General features: G+C 41.3%; 1 protein-coding gene across 3 annotated transcripts in view; it reads left to right on the forward strand.

The window, feature by feature from the left end:
* The window catches only part of LOC133346457 (C-myc promoter-binding protein-like), a 120064-nt gene that overhangs the window by 47117 nt on the left and 51005 nt on the right, over positions 1-21942 (forward strand). For all 3 annotated transcript variants that reach the window (XM_061558030.1, XM_061558031.1, XM_061558032.1), the window contains 5 exons: positions 59-300; positions 2529-2595; positions 3820-3878; positions 14726-14870; positions 21075-21250. In XM_061558030.1, the coding sequence (XP_061414014.1) occupies positions 59-300; positions 2529-2595; positions 3820-3878; positions 14726-14870; positions 21075-21250 (689 nt within the window). The remainder of the gene's footprint in view (positions 1-58; positions 301-2528; positions 2596-3819; positions 3879-14725; positions 14871-21074; positions 21251-21942) is intronic.

The following is a 21942-nucleotide window of genomic DNA, read 5'->3' on the forward strand; positions in this document are numbered from 1 at the left end:
GTGTTCCCTGAATGCTCACACACACACACATGTCCCCTCCACTTGGTTCACTTGACAGGTCTACGGTGCCGCAATCCAGTTCTTCGAAGCGTACCCGGGCGAGCGCCTGACAGATCGCCAGAAAACGCAGCTGGGGATGCTGAGCGCCGTGGACCACAAGCCCATTGCTGGCAAGGTGGCACATGCCAGCAAGAGCATCTGCCTGCTGTCGCACTGGCCCTTCTTTGAAGCGTTTCACAAGTTCCTGCTCTTCCTGTATCGCCTCTCCGTGTCTGGACCCAACCTCATCCCCATCGAGAAGTGAGGCCGCTCAGCGACGCGTTTTGTTTTTGCTCAGGCCTCGTGTTTACAGCCGGAAGAAGAGCATATCGTTTGTAGTTGTGTAATGAGATGTTGAGCTTTCACATGCGTGTCGTATAATGTGCAAGCTTATCGGTTCGATTGACATGAACCGCAAATTCTCGGCTAGTTTAATTGCACGACGCGAATGGACACATGCTTTCTTGCAGAATAATCGCTTGAGCAGAGAGGGAGACGTTTTGAACCGTGATGGAAAGCAGTTTGAGGCGTGAAGTGTTGCATGCTTTTTTAAACAAACATAGTAAATGCACTGTTGGTAAGAAGTGTACTCAGAATTGGACCTTGCATGTGCTGTTAGTTGAATGATTCCCGTTTACTGTATTTTGATTACAAATTTGTGAATCATTGCCTTATTTATTAACTCGCATTAATATTATTCTCATATTTCCACATCATTTAATGCCACAGTGGAAAATAAAAATGTGCTTCCTGTTATGTTTAACATATGAAGGTGTAATTGAGTATATGCAGGTTTCTTGTTGACTGCTTAATATATATATTTCCATCATAAAATGAAAGAAAAAAAACAACACTGCCTTAGAAAATATGCATTAGACTGTAATGTTAGTTTTTGGCCCTCCTACATAGCATTGAGATGGCAGAGCAGTGTTACTGACTTTATTCCCCCAGCTAAATGTCAACAACGATCAGTTCTCTATTCGCAAACCCTGAGCATCAAACAAACCCTGAGAAAGTCAAATCACGGGTGAAAAAAGGATTCAAAGTAAAAGTAACTAGTGTTGATAAAAAGAATGCCCTAAGGAAGGACGTAAGAGATTGGTGCCGGAAAGATGTGCACTACTTGAGCATCTTAGCACAAGATAGATGGAAGTGGAAACAAATGACGACATGTGCAGTGGACACCTACGACCTATCTGCCCATGGATCGTGATGATGATGAAGGAAGGAGGAAGGACCATTAGCAGAAATGTCAACTTACTGTGTCATATTTTTCTAGTGTGTACCAGAGGTGGGACAAAGTCATTGTTATGCAAGTCCAAGTCGAGTCTGAAGTCATCAAATTCATGACTCGAGTCTGACTCGAGTCCAAGTCACATGACTCGAGTCCACATCTCAGATGTGGGACAAAGTCATTGTTATGCAAGTCCAAGTCGAGTCTGAAGTCATCAAATTCATGACTCGAGTCTGACTCGAGTCCAAGTCACATGACTCGAGTCCACACCTCTGGTGTGTACTGTTTACTCCAATGCCTGTTGGAGTTACAGGCATTGGGTGAGTTGCTACCACATGCGTTGTAGTGGTGTACAGTAGAACCTCGGAGATCGAACACACCAGAACTCGAACAAATCGGTGTTCGAATGGCCTTCTGGAACGAATTAAGTTCGATCTCCGGGGTACCACTGTATATCAATCTGGCGAACAAGGGGTAGACATAGGGCCACATGGTGGGGGGAGGGATACTGTTTGGGCGCCTCTCGTAGGTCACGTGTTTACTGTGCAGAAGCGGCGGCAGCAGCTGGCGGATCTAGCAGGGGGTAGAAAGGTTGGAAGCGAGCTGTGGTGGCATTCAGCGCCTTTGGCCACGGTGACGTCTAGCTCTAGAAATTGCTGCTACTAGTAATAGGTTTTTACCCTTTTTTCTGGTACAAAAAACTGACACCTTTATACAAGGGATCATGTTTGCAATAACCACAACACAAGCAATCAAAATGCAAACAAAAAGAAACAACTCTGATAATGATAATGATATGCACTGTCCTTGGACCAGATAACGCCAAAAGGCGTACAACTCAAAAACAGCGCACTATCAGAGTATTGAGAGCTCGGGGTAAGCATTTCCACTATGAGACATCCTTTACCAGTAGTAATATATAGTAATATATAGTAATACATTTTTTTAAAGGGTAAAAACCTATTACTATATCTTGCTACTGGTAAAGAGGTCTCATAGTATTGCTGCTACTATTGCGCTCGACCGGCAAAGGGTCCAATTGCCCTCCTTCCCAAATGATCCATCTCGATCGAGCGTAGTAAACTGTGACCAGGCCGGCCAGCCCCACAGTTACTGTTCGGGCGGTGTCTATGAGAAGTGTTTATTTGTATTTAGTTGTTTGTTTATTTCTCATTCTTGATCACCGCTGTTAGTGCGGTAACTTGATGTTCTGCTGCAGAATTAACCGTGCGTTGTGGCTTGTTGTCTCTTTCAGACACATTTCCCACTTCATGCACAACACGCCGTTTCCGTCGCCCCAGAGACCTCGCATCTTAGTGCAGGTGAGAGCAGCATCATTAGCTCCTAGAAAATCTAAAAGCATATTCAGAACCGCAATTATAATGTAACCCTTAAGATAAAATGTGTATTTTTTTACTAGGCGTGCAATTGACCAGATATCGTGGAAAAAAGTGGAAGTACCCACACTTTGCCCTACGACACACGGCCTTCCGATGGACGAACGGTGTTGTACCTATTTATATTGCTGGGTGGACAGAGGCAGGGCCATGTGTTTCAACTGCTCTTGTGCTAATCATTACCCCATGGCAGCATCCTATAAGCATTGGCACACATTATCATCCACCTTGGAAACTTTTTTGCAAATGAACAGATTATCTTTCCAGATGTCATTGTGTTTTTATGTTCTGCCCTTGCCCAATATATATATTTTGGAACTGTCATGTCTGCATTGCACATGTTTTAACCAATTGAATGGAGATGTAAGAATACAGTAATGCATATATGTACTTTGCTAATAACTTTTATATACTTAAGCGTATTGATGACAACAATTTTGGATAAAAAAATTTACTTTTTGTAATTACAGTCAGCTTATAAGAATAGGTTTTACCTCTTTCTGGTGAACATGCAAACACAAAACAGAGCATGTTTTGTAGCATGTTCACCACAAGTATATGTGGTTAATGCAGACATAATTCCTTGCAAAAAGGTTTCTCTTCTTGTTTCTTTCGGTAAAGTCACGTAGAAGGGAAGTAATAAAATAATAAAAATAAAACATAATAAAACAATTCTCACGACGTTTCGGCTACAACGCAAGCAGCCGTCTTCAGGTGAAGAATGAGACATAAAACGATTGCAGTGTTCGTCATACGAGAACGGCTGCTTGCGTTGTAGCCGAAACGTCGTGAGAATTGTTTTATTATGTTTTATTTTTATTATTTTATTACTTCCCTTCTACGTGACTTTACCGAAAGAAACAAGAAGATGAATCCCTGCAGTCACGAAAGCTTTAAATCGAAAAAGGTTTCTGTTTGCTGTTTTAACATCTTAACACAACTGTTTTATTGCCAGAAAGGGTAAAACCTATTCTTATATTTTGATACCGGCAAGGGAGGGTTCATGATACAGTCGGCTTTATAATAGACCGGCGTTCTCGTATGACGAACACTGCAATCGTTTTATGATCGTTTTATAACACTCCGAGTGTCCAAGTCCATGGGTCATTTGCTGTGATTAATGATGCATTGTGGTGTTTTTGCTTTCAGCTCTCTCCACACGATTCTCTCACGCTCTCTCAGCCTGCATCCTCTCCTCTGCCTCTCAGGTAATAAAAAAGTTACGGTTAATTTAATCGTCTGACTGAAATGTAAAATGTATCTTTATGTTTACGATTGAGATGTATGTTCATGACCCTGATTTTCACAATTGTTTCATTATCACTGCATTTCATACTAAACAATAGTTTGCTTATTCTGGAGATAATTTATTTTCTCGTAGCCATTCCATATAATAATCTTCGTTCACTTTAGTGAGGTTTCCGTGTATATTATGTCTGTGCTGATTGCTCACATATGTACGTATGTATGTTAAACTTTTTTCGCACCATACGTAGCCAACCATGCTCATCGGAGGTTCTGACATTGAGACTACAAATCTATTTTAAGAGCAAATATTTAGGTTATAAAGGCAAATACATAATTATGTTCAGCAAAAATAAACACAACAGTACAATATTACAAGACAAATATTAAGTTTCAGAAATAAACCCTTATTTTTTTTAAATATCAGTTCAATATTTCACAGTAGATAGTTGCAACACGGATCTATAATATAAGAGACAGATTAGGCGAGTTGGTGCCATATTAGGATGTTGAGTTATACTCTGGTTCTTTCGGTAAAGTCACTGAAAGAACCAAAGAGTATGGATTCCTGCAGTCACGAAAGCTTCAAATCAATATGTTATTTTTAGTTTTGTTTTATTTTTCTACCTACGTGACTTTACCGAAAGAACCAAAGAGTACATATTATGATGGTTAGCACACTGGACTTGCAATCTAGAGGTTGGCAGTTACATCTTCCAACACGGCAGTTGAAACAATTTTTCTTAAATCCACTCACCTCTGTCCTCCGAGCAGTATAAATGGGTACACCACAATTCGTCGATTGGGAGGTTTCATTTGGTGAGGGAAAGTGTGAGTACTCCCCCCTCTTTCAAGACGTCTCACCAGTGTGGAAGAATAGACCAAGATACCTTATTGAAAGGTTATCGGCATGAGCAAGTAATTGCACTGCTGAAACTTTACCTTTTCCGGTTTAGTTGGGTATAATGTAATGATGACGAGCATTAACATTTACATTGTTCAAGCGAGTGTTCAGTACGGTCGTAGAGGACCGATTGAGTGGGAATCTTCTGAATTTTGTTTTCTGGCTTGGGATTACAAATTGAGTGAGAAAGGGAAAGTTCCTCCACAGCCAGAAATTAATGAAGCAAAGTCCGTTTGCCCTCCTACTGTGAAGTGATTACTGTAAGCATCCAGTGCACAGATACAGGCAGCTAATCTCACATGATGTTGTCTCTTTTGGAAAAGGATTTGCAAAAACAGAGGCTTTATACACACCGAGATGTTAATTATTTTGACAAAAAAATATTTAAATAAGAGTTTAAGTTAAAGATGGTTGGAAAAGCCACGTTAAAATTATCTTAAATTGTGTAAAGGAAATGTATTTGGAAGCTCGCAATACGTGTGCTTAATTGGGGTGTAATAATGAACCTTTTTCGATTCGTTTTTGTTGTATGTTGATGGATTCACGTCACCCCTGCAAACTGAATGTTCTCTTTGGATTGAACTGCAACCATGAATCGTGACAATTCAAAGAGGGTAAATTTGTGGGAGCAGGGGAGGTGAATTGTTCCTCTATTGTTATATTAATACGCAATGCATTTTGCACAAATGCAGTGGCATTGCTCTGTGTAAATGTTTTGCATAATGGGGATATTTATTCCTTGCCACCACATTTAAGACAACCTTGGCAACCTATTTTTACCATGACTGCCTCCGTATAATATAAATGTTTCCATTGTGCCCACACCACGCACGTATGTTGAACTGCTTTCGCACCATACATAGCCAACCGTGCTAATTGGAGGTGCAGTCATGTCTAGGCGTTACATCCATCCACATTTTAATGGCCTCCCTATGCCGTCCAAGTCATGGAAGTTTGTTTGACCATACTTCACCACTGGATGCAAATCAATTTTAAATAAATACATATGCTGCATTCACAGTTGGTTTTGTTAATTACAATAACATACGTTTGAGAATACATTTGCAACTGCTTGGAAACAATAATTTCACTGTCACTGCCATACAGTCCTCTACTTGGTCCCGGATGGTTCCCGTGCCAGTGGCAAACTGAGTACATTCTGCATTGAACCCTGGAGAATAACCCTGGCCATTAAGTGCGTAAAAGCACGTTGTTGCTAACAACTCCTGGTTAACTGCAAACATCACCAATCGCAACCTGGTAACTGACCCGAGGGTTCAACTTTCGACGAAAAACTTGGACAACCCTCGACCGCTCGAGGACAGGGCCAGGGAAAATGATGCGGCCACTTACTCCACAAGTGGAATGTGAGGAGTAGCCTAAATTGTTACCGTGGCCACCACCCAAGTCAGACGATCGCCTGCGTACTGAACACTTGGCCCGGAGAGATCCATTCCCGGTGGCATCGTGGCCATTGACACTGCCTCACTTGTAGCTGTTGAATGGATTGCTAACCTCAACATGAAACTAAAACTGCTTCTCCAGCCACATGAAGAAGAAATAGACGTTGCTACACTTAGTTGTGCTGCTCTGGGTGCCCTATTCCCACAAGTCATAGCAACCACAGTAATGCATCGACTAATTACCCGCAGGGGAATGACACCCGCTTATGGACGTGTGTAGGCGGTATGGATGAATGTTTATTAATTTATATGCTACTAGCTTTACTACCCGGCTTCGCCCGGGACTTGGATTCACCACGCCCGGCCGCCTTTGTCCCCCCAGTGGCGATGTTCACACACCACACCAGTTACTCATTTGAAGCTGAGTCGACCTAGGGGAGGCCCAGGACCGTTTGAAATAATCGTCACCGGTGGTGGCCGTGAGCGGGAATCGAACTCGGGTCGCTGGGTTCGTAGCGCAGCGCGCTAAGCACTACACTACAATGCGTTATGCTTCCACATGCGTGGGTCACATGACAGATGTGACATCACAGCTCACTTGCCGTGCAAAAAATATGCATTATTGCGCCCCCCCCCCAAAATATTAAAGTCTATTTTTATAATTTTAGCATGGTGTACAATCTGGAAAGTACCCACATGGCAAATTTCAAGTTTGTTGCATGTCGGGAAGTACGCTAAACATTTTGAACAGACACACATATTCACAAATTTCCCTTTTATATATAAGGAGATAGAAGAAGATATGTATAGCGATGGTGCTGCCGTGAACTCCGTGACCTGTGTTCGGCTCCCAGCCATGGGTAACATGAGCTCCAAGTGTGATCTGAACCTCGACGGTGCCTGCCCTTGGCCAACATCTGACGCAGTGTGAAATTATCATCATCGTGTTAACAGCACTTGGCCTCTACCTTCTGAATATAAACTAACTTTTTATTAATTTCAGCAGTGCTGCCTAATGAAAATTGATTGCACATTCTAACTTGTATACCATGTGGCATTCACTGAATTTCTATGTAAAATCTACATGAAAATGGTTTGTAAATGAGGACTTTTATATACAGCGCTTCATAAGTAAACCCTTCAGTGAATACTATCCACTAAGTGCAGTTGATTCTTTAACACATTCCTGCGGAGGGAGCTGGTAGGAACGTTGGGTTGCTCGGTCAATGGCCAGGGTCAACGGCGGCGTGGTGTATTCTGCAAATATGGCCGACTGTGAGGGCGGGCACAAGCCGGCGTGAGTAGGTTAAACGTTGAGTTTTATAAGGGCACCACGGGGTGACCAACGCGAGAGCATGCTTTCATGTAGTAATATAATGTACGTATGTAAGCAAATGTACGCAATATTAAGAATACGTTACTCGGTGTGAAAACGTCATCTTTATGAATGTCTATAAGGAATGACAGTTACACTCTGCGCGGATTCTACGCCGATTGTGGTTGGCTAATTGGAAAGGGGAAGATATGTGATGGTCGGATATGCGACATTGTCCTCTACCCCCCCACCCCCGGGTTCACCCATGTTGCAGAATCCTTTAAAAAGGGCAGTTTGCCGTGGCCCCTTGAATGCTTCACAGCGGCATGGAAACCCCATTCATAAACTGCCGTGCAGCTGTGCAATGACTCATTGGAATCTTAGAGACGATCCCTGTGCCCTCGTGATTAATAGGATCCAAGAAAATAGGATGGTACGGCGGAGGATCTCTCCCGTTAAAACCCCTCGTTTTATTCATATTGTCGTTAGCAATGATAATATAGTACAATGATAATTTTAAAATGATATCACAGTATTATTCATGCAAAGTGAAGCCAACAAAGATGGTTTTAAAATCACGAGGAGTCAGCGGAAACGTACGCTTGTCAAATTGCCAGACGAAGGCAAGCTATCAAATGCAGAGTAGCGTCGAAGCATCATCTTAATCTTTGTTGTGTTGGTGTCTTGCTTAATTTATCAACAGCCGCTTCAGCTTATTGAAATGATGCAGAGATTACAGAGCAGCAGTTGAATGTTCTCCATGAATTCTTCACACCCTTAGTGGGCATTTCGGAAATCCTCACATTCTGCGGTTCCTGCACTTCTTGACCATTTTATAAAACCAAAAAAATGTGGAATGTTTAGTAATGCAAGCAGCGTGTGAAACCCGACCACAATAGTCGGCATTTTTCAGTTCACAATTTGACCAACAAAACAGATGTTGGCGTACTGTATCACTGGAAATGTATCGTGTGCTTTTATATGCACGGGCCATATTATTGTTAGACATTTGTGTAGGGAAATACCAAAGCGTGTTTCACTGTCAAGTCTTCATCCAGCATTATATTCACACAAGGCTGTTAAGTATTATTATTATTGGCATTATTATTGTTTTGTTTTATATAACTCAGCTGTGTATTGACAGTTGCAGACCCTACAACATAATGTGCAGGCCGTGCACAACTTAATTTCCGCCAATGAGTACATTGCTCCAAAAATAATAAGCAAACTAAACATTTTAGCAGAATTTTCTATTTTGAAGGATGTTGGTATGTTGAACATTTTTCGCAATGTACGTAGTCAACCATGCTAATTGGAGTTGTGGGGAATGGACAACAAACTAAACACAAAAAACCATTGAACATGTAAGTCACATACACTTATGTAATGCAACAGTATGAGGATGTTGGTGGTAATATTTAAAAAGGATACTTTGTTCATTTCTCTAACAAAAAAATATACACAGATAATGCATGCGTAGAATACTCTGAACACAAATATAGCTACTATTCATGCATGAGCTTAACTCATAGGTATTGTGCGAACACATCTTTGTGACCTGCTCTAATCTAACATCCTGTTATATAGATGGATCCTATAATCTGTGGAGTAAACCGATAAACGAGTCTTCCCATCTTCAGCGATCTGCAGATAGCAGTGTGCAAAAAAGTATAATCACGCTTTGATTGAGAGGTCTGGGGGGAAATCGCGAGGGGGGGTAAACAAAGTTTTAAAACCGACGGTGTTTAAACATCACTCAGTTGCTGCGACAGAGGAGGTGCAAAAGCAGAAGTGGTCGAGGAAAAATACTGGCAAGCCGGTGCGTGTAAGAATAAGAGGGGGGGGGGGCATGCAAGGAAGAACAGAACAAGGAAGAGCAGAGTGAGAATTCGTGGAAATATTTCAGAACAGAAAAAAGCTTTGATTCCAAGAAAAAAAGATGTACTGGTATGCATATATTGTTGTACAGCAATTCCTAATTTAACCCAGTAGATGCGTTCCTGAAAAGTGCCACGTTAGGTGAAAACGTGTTAAGTGGGGAATACGTTACAGGGCATAAAAAAGCATGCTAATTTGAGGGTGCATTTATTTGTACAAATGTATATAATGAATGGAAAGGATGGTTTGCTGTGGGTAACAAGGTCAAAGGTAACATCATGATAATGACGCGCATGACAGTGGACACTTATGGTAGAATTTTTTTTTTCATAATATTAATTCGCAATGTTTACCTCGGAAAGTGTTATTGAGTCTTTTAGACTTTCCTTCTAGTCCGGGAACGTGTGTCACACGTTAAAGGTATGTTTGCATATCCTTCGCCTATTCGTACGTCCCATATTATATGAGGGCTAAGGCAAAAAAAACATTGGCGGTCACCACTGCAGTGAACAAAGTATCGCAGAGTTATAAGAACTGAGTTAAATAACATGCTTAAGTACGGCAAGCTTGGCCATTCACAGATAATGTAGATGTTGTAGCTGGGGAAGGTAATGATATAAGAAGCAGGTGGATATATGGAAAGAAAATCCTGAGGCATTTGGAAATGACTTTCGAAGCTCCAAAGGGTACATTTGAACTTTTGCATTAAAATAGCAAAGGTCATAAGATATTTGCTTTTTAAAGATGTGCAATGTTTAAGAAGTGAAAATGGAGGACTAGAAAATAAAAATTACCAGTAGAACACCAAAAAATACGGATTTTCAAGTAATTCGGAAATGGCCTGGGAAACCGATTGCAAGGAGTCGAAAGCCAATTCGTTACAAAATGTACTTTGTGCTGAATGCACCCATTGTGGTGGTGGAAATCTGTAACATCTGGAAACTTGGCAGCACTTGTTAACAGATATGACTCTTTTGATGGGGACTCAAGCGAAAAACGAATCTCGTATTTACTTCCTTAAACTTGCTGGAAAAACATTGATCTGGGGAGTGGATCAGGCCTTGTAAACGAAAATAATTGGCAATTTTTTTAACATAGAGATGCACTTTTTGCTTTTTATTTGGTACTTATTCATACATTTTCCACATGCTTAGTATCAAGTACAGTGACTAAGTAAGGATGAAAAAGTAAATGGAATTTGCAGGAGTATTGTAGAGGAGACGAGGAGAGAAAGAACTAAATATCCGGCAATCGGAGAGATGGTGGCAGTTGAAAAATTGGGAAACATTTGAAGTCGTAAATATATACGATTGTGTGGCCGTATAAGAAGCTGGAAAGAAAACTAATGTTAAATTGGACATGCAGAGGATAGTTAAGTGAATTGTGGAAATACATTTTAAAAACTATGGATATATAAATTTTCCCTTCCACCGAGCAATTCAATGGAACGTTGTGCATCTGTTAGAATTCTGTTTAAAAATGTATTAATGGTTTTTACTTTGTGTAGAATATAACAGCCACAAATATGCGCAACATCTACAAATTAAAAGACATCGATTCTTGCGCACGCTGTTTGATGCATGCAAGTCTCATGGGTCGAAATTTATTGATGCATTGTTACATCTCCCATGAAAAGGGACTGAGAAGAGACTGAACATCCTGGGAAGAGATCGAGAAGAGGGGAAGATGTGAAAATGTGTTAATTTAGTTGTTGCCAAGACGACGGTGCTACTGATGGAAACTGGGGGCAGCTCACGATGATTGATGATTCCGATGACATCACCTGCTTTTATATAAATTATATATAAATTTTATATATACATTTTATGTATAATTAGATGTAATATAAATGTATTATATATACTCACATTTATATATCATTAATGTTATTTATATATAAATTGTATATAATTTGTATACAATTCATACAAGGAAATTTATATAAATACTTTTTGGTTCTTTCTGTAAAGTCACGTAGGTATAAAATAAAATAAATCACGACGTTTCAATCGCAACACAAGCGGTCGTCCTCAGGCAGAAAAAATATGATCCAGCAGTGGAACTGCTGAACCAGCGAGAGAGCTGTTACAACAAGAGGTTATATATGTGGCAATAGGCAAGCAAGCGTGGTCTGAGTCGGAAAGGAATTCCATCCACGGACGCAAGCACATCAGTTGTGTTAATGGGGGAGATTAGGGAGAGAGGGATTAGGGAGGGAGATTAGCATGAATGAGCTTCCCTCGCCGCATAAGAGTATCATGCCCGCATATGCGCACAACAGCAGTGTGAATGAGAGATTAGCACCATGAGAGTGTAATCCAAAGGATGTGAGCCTGAGAGTGCAATACAAAGGACATGTAAGTATGCGAGTGCAATCCAAAGGACATGTGAGAGATCTAAGAGAGAGGCATAGAGAGAGAGATACAGAGTCGGAAATAACAGCTGACATAGGCAGGTAGGATGGAAACATCACAGTCAGTTAAGACTTTACCTGGTTAATAACGTCCTTCCAATGATTGCTCAGTTTGTACCCATCTTCTCGGTTGAAGTTGTGTCTGTGTTTATATATCTGGATGGCTTCATGAACAAATCTCTGAAGGTAGCCGGTAGGTTTGCAGAGTACCTCCATCTTGTAAAAATCTATTTTGTGTGAGCCCACAGCGTTAAAACAATGATCAGCAACGGCAGAGGTATTGGTCCTACCGTGTTTCAGATCTGCCTTGTGTTCACGAACGCGGTCCGAGACATGTCGTTTTGTTTCCCCAATGTAACTGCTGCCACAACCACAACTCAGTTTGTAGACACCAGGGTATTGCATGTCAGGAATCACATCCTTGACAGATGGGATTAAATAACGGATTTTGTGTACTGTGTTGAAACGAACCTGGATCTTGTGTTTGTTTAAGATTTTGGAAATCTTTTGGTAACCCCAGCTATGTATGGTAAAGTGATGGTTTTAGTTGGATCCTCAGAAGGTTGTCTCCCCATGGCTTGGGAGGCAGATTTGCAGATTGTACGGCCCGAGTATCCGTTCATCCTGAGGGCTTGCTGTACGTGCTCCAACTCACTAGCTCGGTGGTGCTGGTCGGAGATACAACGGGCCCTATGGTGTAGTGTTTTGATGAGGGAATATGTCTGGGCTGGATGATGGTGGGAGTCAGGCTTTATATAGGCATCCGTGTGAGTGGCTTTCCTGTAGACCGAATGTCCCAATGAGGCATCAGGTCTCTTCTCGGTCAAAACATCCAGGAATGGTAGCTTGCCATTCTTTTCCACTTCCATGGTGAATTTGATAGACGGGTGTATGGAATTGATGTGGTTGAGAAATTGGTTCAGTGCTGGCAGGCCATGTGGCCAGATGACGAACGTGTCATCTACATATCTCTTCCACAGGGAAGGACGTAGGGTGGATGTCTGGATGGCATCTGTCTCAAAATTTTCCATGAAAACATTCACTACCTCTAGCGATAAGGGAGGACCCATTGGGGTACCCTAATTTTGTTTGTAGAATGTACCATTCCAGGTGAAGTATGTGTTGGTAAGACAGTGCCTTACCAATGTTGGTACATCTGGATTCAGTCCTTGTTGGACCAAGTCTTCAATGATTGCAATGGTGTCAAGTACAGGTGCATTGGTGAACAGAGAGACTACATCGAAACTGATAAGCAAATCATCTGGAGACAGTGAGATGTCCTTGATTAGAGAAACCAAGTGAGCTGAGTTAAGTACAGCTGAGGTGGACTTGCCCGTGAAAGGAAGCATGGTCTCAGACAGAAATCGGGCCAGTTTGTAGGTGGGTGAGTTAATGGTGGAGACGATAGGACGGAGCGGGGTACCTACTTTGAGGATTTTTGGAAGGCCATAAAATCTGGGTGGTCTCGCAGCCGAAGGTTTTAGGGAGCTCTGCTTGGTCTGATCGATTAGAGAAGTTGATTTAGTGATGCTATTGTTGGTTTTTGTGGCTAGGCGTTTTTTTATTAAGATTATATAAATACATTATAAATTATTCATATACATTTTATTCATATATAATATATAGATTTATATATTTTATTATTATATACGTAGAATTTATATCTGTATTTTTTTTTTCATTTTTCGAGGTGTCCTCACTAACTATGTGTATCAAATGACACGTAGATATATGAAATGTTACGAGAGAACAGGCTGCTCTGATTTTTCTCGCACCGGCGAGTTTTCCCAATTCCGTGCACAACAACACATGAATGGTTACACGCTGCGCGGCGGGCGTGGTGGGAGGGGAAGAGAGGCCTGCGTGTGAGTCCCGTGCGGTGAGGAAAGGCCGGGGGAGAAGGGAGAGGAAGGAAGGGGTGGGGGTGACTCACTCGCTGCAGAACGGGGGCACGCGTCATTTTCCGACTCTTTGTGTACGTGTGTTTTGTACGTGTGTGTGCTCGCAAACAGCACTTGCCCCAACAGTCTATTGAGGCTATTCGGGGGATGTTTGTCTTTGTTTGTGCATCTTTATACAGTTGTGTCCTATAGGATTCACATAAATTGCGTGTTTTGCGTTGGGTTACTCGTCCATTTTTGAACGTGAATTGAAAACTCATTTCTTTAAAACTGCTTTTTGTGTTGAGTTTGTTGGCCTTCCCCCGCGCCTCCGATCAACACGGTTGGGTTCATTCGGTGCGAAAGAAGTTCAACATACATACAAGAGAAACTTGTGTTATACTGTATTCTGAAATATCCTAAGTCAGTCCCCTAGGCAAGTGCATCAAGTCTCTTGCGTCACGGAAATACGTAGCGGTTTTTTAATGAAACGGGAGGCTATATCCGGCCAGGTGGCTCAGCAGTAGAGCCAAGCGGCTTACAATAGTTTTTAGTTCAAGTCCTGGATGGGGGGATGTATCAGCCCATCATCTCATGCATTGATAAATGAATACCGCTTTGTGGAGAAGTCAACAGTGGTTATCTTATGGATAAACTTTCCCCTGCCACAGTAATGTGGAATTTTCACTTTTGAACAAGACATCGGTTAGAAAACATTTTCCACAATTAAGTTCAAATAAATGTTAACAATCAAGTTATGGTTAAAGAAAAAATCTAACAACCAACTAAAGGTAAAGGTGCAGCCCTGCAATTAATTACTCACACCACTGCTAACTGAAGGGCCTCCTCTGGAGGGACCTCTAGAGAGCCCCTTCAGAAGGTGTTCTGCCTACTCTTCCGCCAGACATTTTGTAAGTGGTCGGTGATTACAATGTCTATAAAAACAGCGACACGCTATGCCTTTCTAAATAAAAATTAACGCTTGACGCCGCCGTGCTCCGTGCGTTTGTTCCGCAGCGGAGCCAGCTTCTCCATGCTGCTCGTGAACCTGGGTCCCGAGCACCTGCTCGCCCTCCTGCACGCGGCGCTCATGGAGAACAAGATCCTCATCCACTCGTTGCGCCCAGCCATCCAGACCAGCGTGGCCGAGGCCCTCGTGTCGGTGAGGCCGGCGTTAAGTGTCCGGCAAGAGCTCGGTTACCCGGCATCCACTGGATGGAATGGAGGGTGGGGGGGTGACGGTTAATCAAGTGTGTACCCGCTTATCTGAGAGTTCTACTTGTGGTTGGTTCACCATATTCTTCCAAGTACGTAAAACTTTTCGAGAAAGAAACGTAAGTTTACATTTTTTACCACGATATTAGAAATAATAGAATATTTTACAGAGGTTCTCAACGGTCAGTTGTCGAGAATTCTAAGTTGATTGTAGGAAAGCAGCGGGGCCTTTTAGAGTACACAGGAGTGTACGTACAGGCTGCCATGGGCGAGACTACTCGGCAGCGTCCTGAAGTGCACAGCAAGATGCCAGTTAATAGAGAATTCTGGGTGGTGAAGTGTTGATCACAGAGCTTTTGCTGTAGATGCATTTGGAGCACGGTGTGTGCCTCACCTTCATGTGATACAGGGGTTCGCTCGGTTTACTGTGCGTTCCCTCTAGTAGAATTCGTTTAGTTGGGAATAGCAGTTTGAAAATTTAAATCTAGGAGAAAAATAGTTTGGTCACAAAATCTTAATAGGGGAAAGCTGAGTCTAGCGTCCTGACCTTGCAAAAAAAAAAGGAAGAAAAAAACACGCACACGCACGGATTCTGTCACGCTTTCTAACTTACAGTTGACCTCGGAAGTTTTTGCTTTGCGGTAATAGCATTACGTTCTAAACCGCGCGACAAAGACACGCGGTGCATGGTGAGTGATGTTGTGACATGACATTATGCTCATGTAGTGACCTCATCTCGTCATGTCGCACACCGTGACGTCATTGCCCTGACTGCGAAATTTAATGACGTCCAGGTTGGTTGACGTATTGTTTTGAAAACTAATATCACTGGTTTTCTAAACAATACGTCAATAATGGCTTCACAGCTTTTGTACGAAAATGTTGTTTGTAATAATAGGGTTTTCCCCTTTTTTATCAATGGTTTTATTTAACTTGATTCTTTTCTGGCAAAACAGGTGTTAAGATGTTAAAACACCAAACTGAAACCTTTTACAAGGAATCATGTCTGCATTAACCACAATGCTTGTTGTCAGAATGCAAACAAAAAGCATACTCTAATAATATATGCATTGTCCTTGAAACTGATTGGTCCACACCAGAGACAGCTTTCTTTTGAGCCTCGTCTCAAGCGGTGTTAGACCAGAGGACGCCAAAAGGCGTACAGCCCAAAGACAACGCACTACCAGAGTAATGAGAGCTCGGGGTGAGCATCCACATCAGGGGACCTCCTTTGCCAGTACCAAAATATGATATTAGGTTTTTCCCCTTTTTTTTCTGGCAACATAACAGCTGTTAAGATGTTAAAACACCAAACTGAAACCTTTTATAGTTGGTCATCTTCGTGATAGTTATTACCACCCCTTCATACATCAACGCTTTTGAGCTCGTTTAAAAGTGTTAAAGGGTACGGCTGTATGTATGTTGAACTTCTTTTGCACTGTACATAGCCAACTGTGCTAATCCGAGGTACGAGTGATGAACTATACATCTCTTTTTCACAGAACTCCAGCAAGGGCCGGTCAGAAAGTTACAACAACCAACAATACATAAAACGATAGGAGTTCAATGTATAGGAAAGGAAAGAAAATCACTATAAATGAATACGTAAAATAGATACAGTATATACTCTTTGGTTCTTTCGGTAAAGTCACGTAGGTGGAAAAATATATTAATATTATTTTTTGTTTTATTTTATTTAATAAAAAAGAAAAAAATATATATATTTTTTTACCTACGTGACTTTACCGAAAGATCCAAAGAGTATGGATTCCTGCAATCACGAAAACTTTAAATCAAGATAGATAAAATATGTAAATTCAAATTACATAATTACACCAATTCCAAATCTTGGGCAAGGCAGCAAAACAACAGCACGAACAGTCCCAGACCACACCAAGACAACAATAAAATTGCACATACAAAAATTAACAATTGATACGTTTGCAAATGCAGTTTCCCATAACAAAGTAGGAAACGCCATGCCAATGCGCTGACACCTCTCAGATGTCTACCACAACACCTCGATTATTGAATGGAATAATCCAGCATACACCCCAAAGTAAAATATCCTTGTGTAGCTATAGCTTGCCCATCGACGGTTTCTTGACAGTCGGTTTAAATATGCTGGCCCGGCACCAATGTTTCCAGTAATTTTTTTATGTTTCTGCGTTTTTCCATTTACATCCGCTCGTTTCCATTGTCAACGCTGGAACAACCCACCGAACAGACTATGAGCTCAGCCGCACTTTAATTACGAAATGAAATGCAGTACGCAAGCAGCGGCATAGTTGGGAAAAATAATGAATACAATAAATATTTTTATTGATATATGTTATTTATTTTAACAAGAGAGCACGAGCGACGGGAAATGGAATGGGGAATATAAATTGCGCAGACGAAAGCCCAAGGGCCTCGTTGCTCACGTTGCAGGGGAAAGGGTAGAAGGTGGACTCGCTACCCTGCTAACATCGCCACTGCGGACGGGAGCAATGATTTTTTTAAGGGGAAGGGAAGGCAGTGGGAAAAACAAAGAGAGAGGAGAGAAGGGGAGGGGGGGCTTAGTTTTTTTAATATTTATCTTCAGATGTGTGTTTGCACATCTGACGTTAGATTTGGTGGTGATTCCATTAATGCTGTTAAGCTGACATGCAAAATCAATGTAATCAGTGCTGCTGTGATTAGGATTTTTCACTAAAGGTTAGGTTTTGACATTACAGAGTTCACAATGAAACCTGAGCCAGCCGTCGTTATTGCTGACCCGTGTTCTACGATGTGGGAAAAGGTGCACGGCCAATTCAACACAGCATTTTAATTGTGGGAGAAACAGGTTTTACATTAGCAGTATATCCTTAATTATGCCATGCATCTCTGGTGAGCAGCCTATGATCTTCATATTCTCAAGAGAACCCTGAGTAACCATAGTTAATCAGTGAAAGTGGACGTGTCATTCTGCTCAAACGAGCATTGGAGTTCTGCTAATCTCCATCGGGGCAACACCTTAAGCCACTGTTGATTTTCCACAAAGTGGTACTAAATTTAACGATCCCATAATGATTATTGGCTTAATCAAACCCCTGTCCAAGATTTGGACTCACAACTTTCCGACTGTGAGTTGAGCAATCTCACCACAGCACCACTTGGCCAAATATGTATGGAGTTCATCCGGTGTTTTTACTGCTTATGAATTGGGATCAACACGTGGTTATGCAATCGCCTGTTTCTATAAATGTAGTCACAGGGGCTATGATGTCTACTTTACCACAGATATTGACGTGTGTCTATGACTGATTAACTCCTTGAAAGTATGCTAATTAAGCAGGTATGACATTCAAGCAGAACATTCAGTATGCTTTCCAAGAAAAACAAAAGGCATGTATTACATAAACTACGTGAAATAAATATTTTAGACTCCGAATTATGTTTCTTGGACCACCATTGGCCAGAGTGTTTGAAATATAAATATAATTAGTGATGATACAAAATATAAATACAACTTCCTTCATGGTTAAAAAAAGCAAACACTGTTTTAAATATCTGAACAGCTGTTGTTTTAATTTTGGACACTTGCCCTCAGAGCAGATAAAGAAGACACATATAAAGACCATTGTCCAATAAATTATCTTGTGTATGTTAATCGAAAAGGCATTGTTGTTTGTAGCATTTGTGAGAACATTAATACTTGATTTCTAATACCACAATGGCACGTTCTTGCAGTAAGCAAATTCAGATGAATTGCCAAGGGCAAATTCTGGGTTTTGTTGCACATTGGCAACGTGAAAAAGCCTTTCATCTGGTGGTGATGATACTTGGGTGCGTATCTCTTGTTGAATTTTGTGCGATTTACCAACTGTTGTAACTTGATTGAATATTTTCGGGGTCTTTGGGGGGTGAATGGTTCGCACTCCGATTATAATTTTCTTTAAAATATAGAGCCAGAATGGTGCAAAATGGCTGCCAATATGACAAAAATATTCACACGAGTTGGGCTGCTTGTGCCAATGGTGGAGTCGATTGAAACAAACTCTGTACATTTTATATTAAGTAGTCAAACTCGCAGCTGTTGTAAACAGTTGAAACTAAACGTTGGACACTTTGGTTATGGTTAGCATTTGGTTTGGAGAGGCAGACATTGCAGCAGTGAACATTAGTAACAATTACTGAGTCCTAGGATGAAACCCATCCACAATGGTCTATCTCTGTATAACTGCTGCATGTCAAATTTCAATCTAAAGCTTTCGTGACTGCAGGGATTCATATTCTTGGTTCTATCGGTAAAGTCACGTAGAAGGGAAACAACTAAATAATAAAAATAAAACAATAAAATTCTCACAACGTTTCGATTGCAACACAAGCTGTCTCTGGTGTGGACCAATCAGTTTCAAGGACAATGCATACATTATCAGAGTGTTGTTTTTTGTTTGCATTCTGACTGCAAGTATTGTGGTTAATGTAAACATGATTCCTTGCAAAATGTTTCAGTTTTGTTGCCAGAAGCAACGGGAAAAAACCCCTATTATTATATCTACTTGCGTCTACTTATATATGTATTTTAGCTGTTTATTTTGGCTATGCCAAGTTATTTCAATAGGGGGCAATGTTGCTAGGTGTCATTCCAATTGGGTAATTTGCACGTCATCTTGCATTATTGGGATGTTTGGCCAATACCAGTTACATTTGAATCTTTTTTTTGCTATGGGAGGACATCGGAGAACCTGTAGGAAACCCATGTAGAATTGGGGGGTGGGGGGGACCGCCCAAAGTCAGAAACATACCCGAGTCAGGAATCAAACCCAGGCCCTTCTTGCTGTGGGGCACAAGTGTTACTACTACCACCACCCTGTCACCTTAAATTGCTCCAGATTTCTCAACCAAAATTGCTCTAAAATACAGGGTTAACGATATAAAATAATACAAGCTTAGATCAAATAGAGTTGTTTTGTTGTTACTTGCAATTTAGCTTGCTGTGGCTTTTGTGTTTGATATTAAAGTTTCATGCTGGCATGAGCTCTGTGGGAATTACACTATCTAATTCATATTCTTTGTATATTCCTTGCCTGGCTGTCCTGGGAAATTGCTGGTTTTTAGCATGTGGATTAAACATGTTTTTAAATAATAACAATTTCCAATCCATTTAGCATAAAGTATTGTGCATTTAAATTCAGGAAAGGTTGTTTCGGACAACATAAATACAGTATTCCCTCGTTATTCACGAACTTGCTTTCTGCGATTTTGGCTGTTTGCGAATCGCATCTGGAACTCTGCACGACTGCATCGAGAGAGAAAGAAAGTGAGGAGATAAAGTGATGACAGAGAATGTGATGCGAGAAAGTGATGAAATAAAGTGATGGGATACTTGAATATTTAATTTTATTGACCAATTTTCTTTTTTTTAGATGATAATTTTCATGTATCTAATCACTTATTTACGTATTTATTTAAGGTAATTCATTTAAAAGATATGTTTCTGTAGGCCAATATCATTATTCGCAAAATTTCAAAATCGCGAGTTTTGCTACTAATGAGGGATACTGTATTTTAATTACATGACAGTTAACTAAAAAAGTCACGAGTGCATTTTACAACCCGGTCACGTGTTTTGTTCGCTATGATAACACTGAAATTGCGTGTGTGGTTATACAAAGTGCATGTGAACGTACATATGTTAGCTTATCAGCTTTAATCACCTTGTGATTGAAAGCAGGCTACTTAATGTTGCCAGATAACCGAGGCAACAATACCAGTTATACAAACATTACATTGATATTTGGTTTGACTAGGCAGAAAACTGAAACATTCCTCGAGATGCAAATGTCGCCTAATTTTCTGAGGTTCTAAGTGTTTGTGCACAGGTGTGTGTTTGTGTTCTTTCGTTACGTTGTCAGTCGGTCCATCTGCGTGAACCTGATGAGTGAATAGCAGTGCATGTCTGTGTGCTAATGGCGCAATGGCAGCGGTAGTGTAGCCGTGAGCGTGCTGCGCTGCGAACCTGGTGACCCGAATTAATTTCCTGCTCACCAGTGACGATTATCTGAACCGGTCCTGGGCCTCCCCTAGGTCGACTCAGCTTCAAGTGAGTAGGTGCTCGCTAACAGCACTTGCCCCAACAGTCTGTTAAGGCTATACGGGGGGTATCTTTGTCTTTGTCTTTCAGGTTATCTTTCCGTTCCACTGGCAGTGCCCGTACGTCCCACTGTGCCCGCTCGCGCTGGCCACCGTGCTGAACGCGCCGTTCCCCTTCATTGTGGGGGTCGACTCGCGCTACTTCGAGCTGTACGACCCCCCGCTGGACATCGTCAGCGTTGACCTCGACACCAACACCATATTTCAGTGCGTGACACTTTCTCTACACCTTTAAATAATAACAAACATAAAAACGCAACACAAATTTTTGTGTGATTAGTTTGTTGTCCTTACTGCCGCACCTCCGATTACCACGGTTGGCTACGTACGGTGTGAAAGAAGTTCAACATAACACTGTGGCCTTCGAAGGAAAAGTATACACGGGTTTCCCTCGCTTTACGCGGTAGTAGATGCTTTCCAAAAAAAATTACGCGAAAGCGCTTGTAACAGCTGCCTGCCCAGTAGCGCGTACAGTGCACACAGCAATGTTGGCCCACGTCCAACTGCGTCGCCGCATGTGAGTGAATTCAAACCACAGAGGGCGAAGTTTGGGTCGAAATAGGTTTGCCACGTATACGTCAGATCGCATGGAACCGAACCAGCGTAAAGAGAGGGAAACCTGTAATAGGTGATGATTCAGGCAATGACCATTCATAGCACATAAATAGAGAGGCCAGAAAGATAAAGTGGCTAAGAGTTAGAGACTGCACTTGACACCATGGGGCCTGATGAACATTATATTTAGAACATGTGTTTGCAAATGAACATTGTTTTTAAATTGGCATATGATTAGTTACCTATTAGTAGCTATTGAGTGACAGACACACCCTTCAGTAATCAAAAATGTTGAACTAAATAAACTAATTTGTGTTAAAAGTAAAATGATTACCGGTAAATGT

The sequence above is a fragment of the Lethenteron reissneri genome, chromosome 24 (genome assembly GCF_015708825.2).
Source record: "Lethenteron reissneri isolate LAM-NWPU_2019-01 chromosome 24, ASM1570882v1, whole genome shotgun sequence".
NCBI lineage: Eukaryota > Metazoa > Chordata > Hyperoartia > Petromyzontiformes > Petromyzontidae > Lethenteron > Lethenteron reissneri.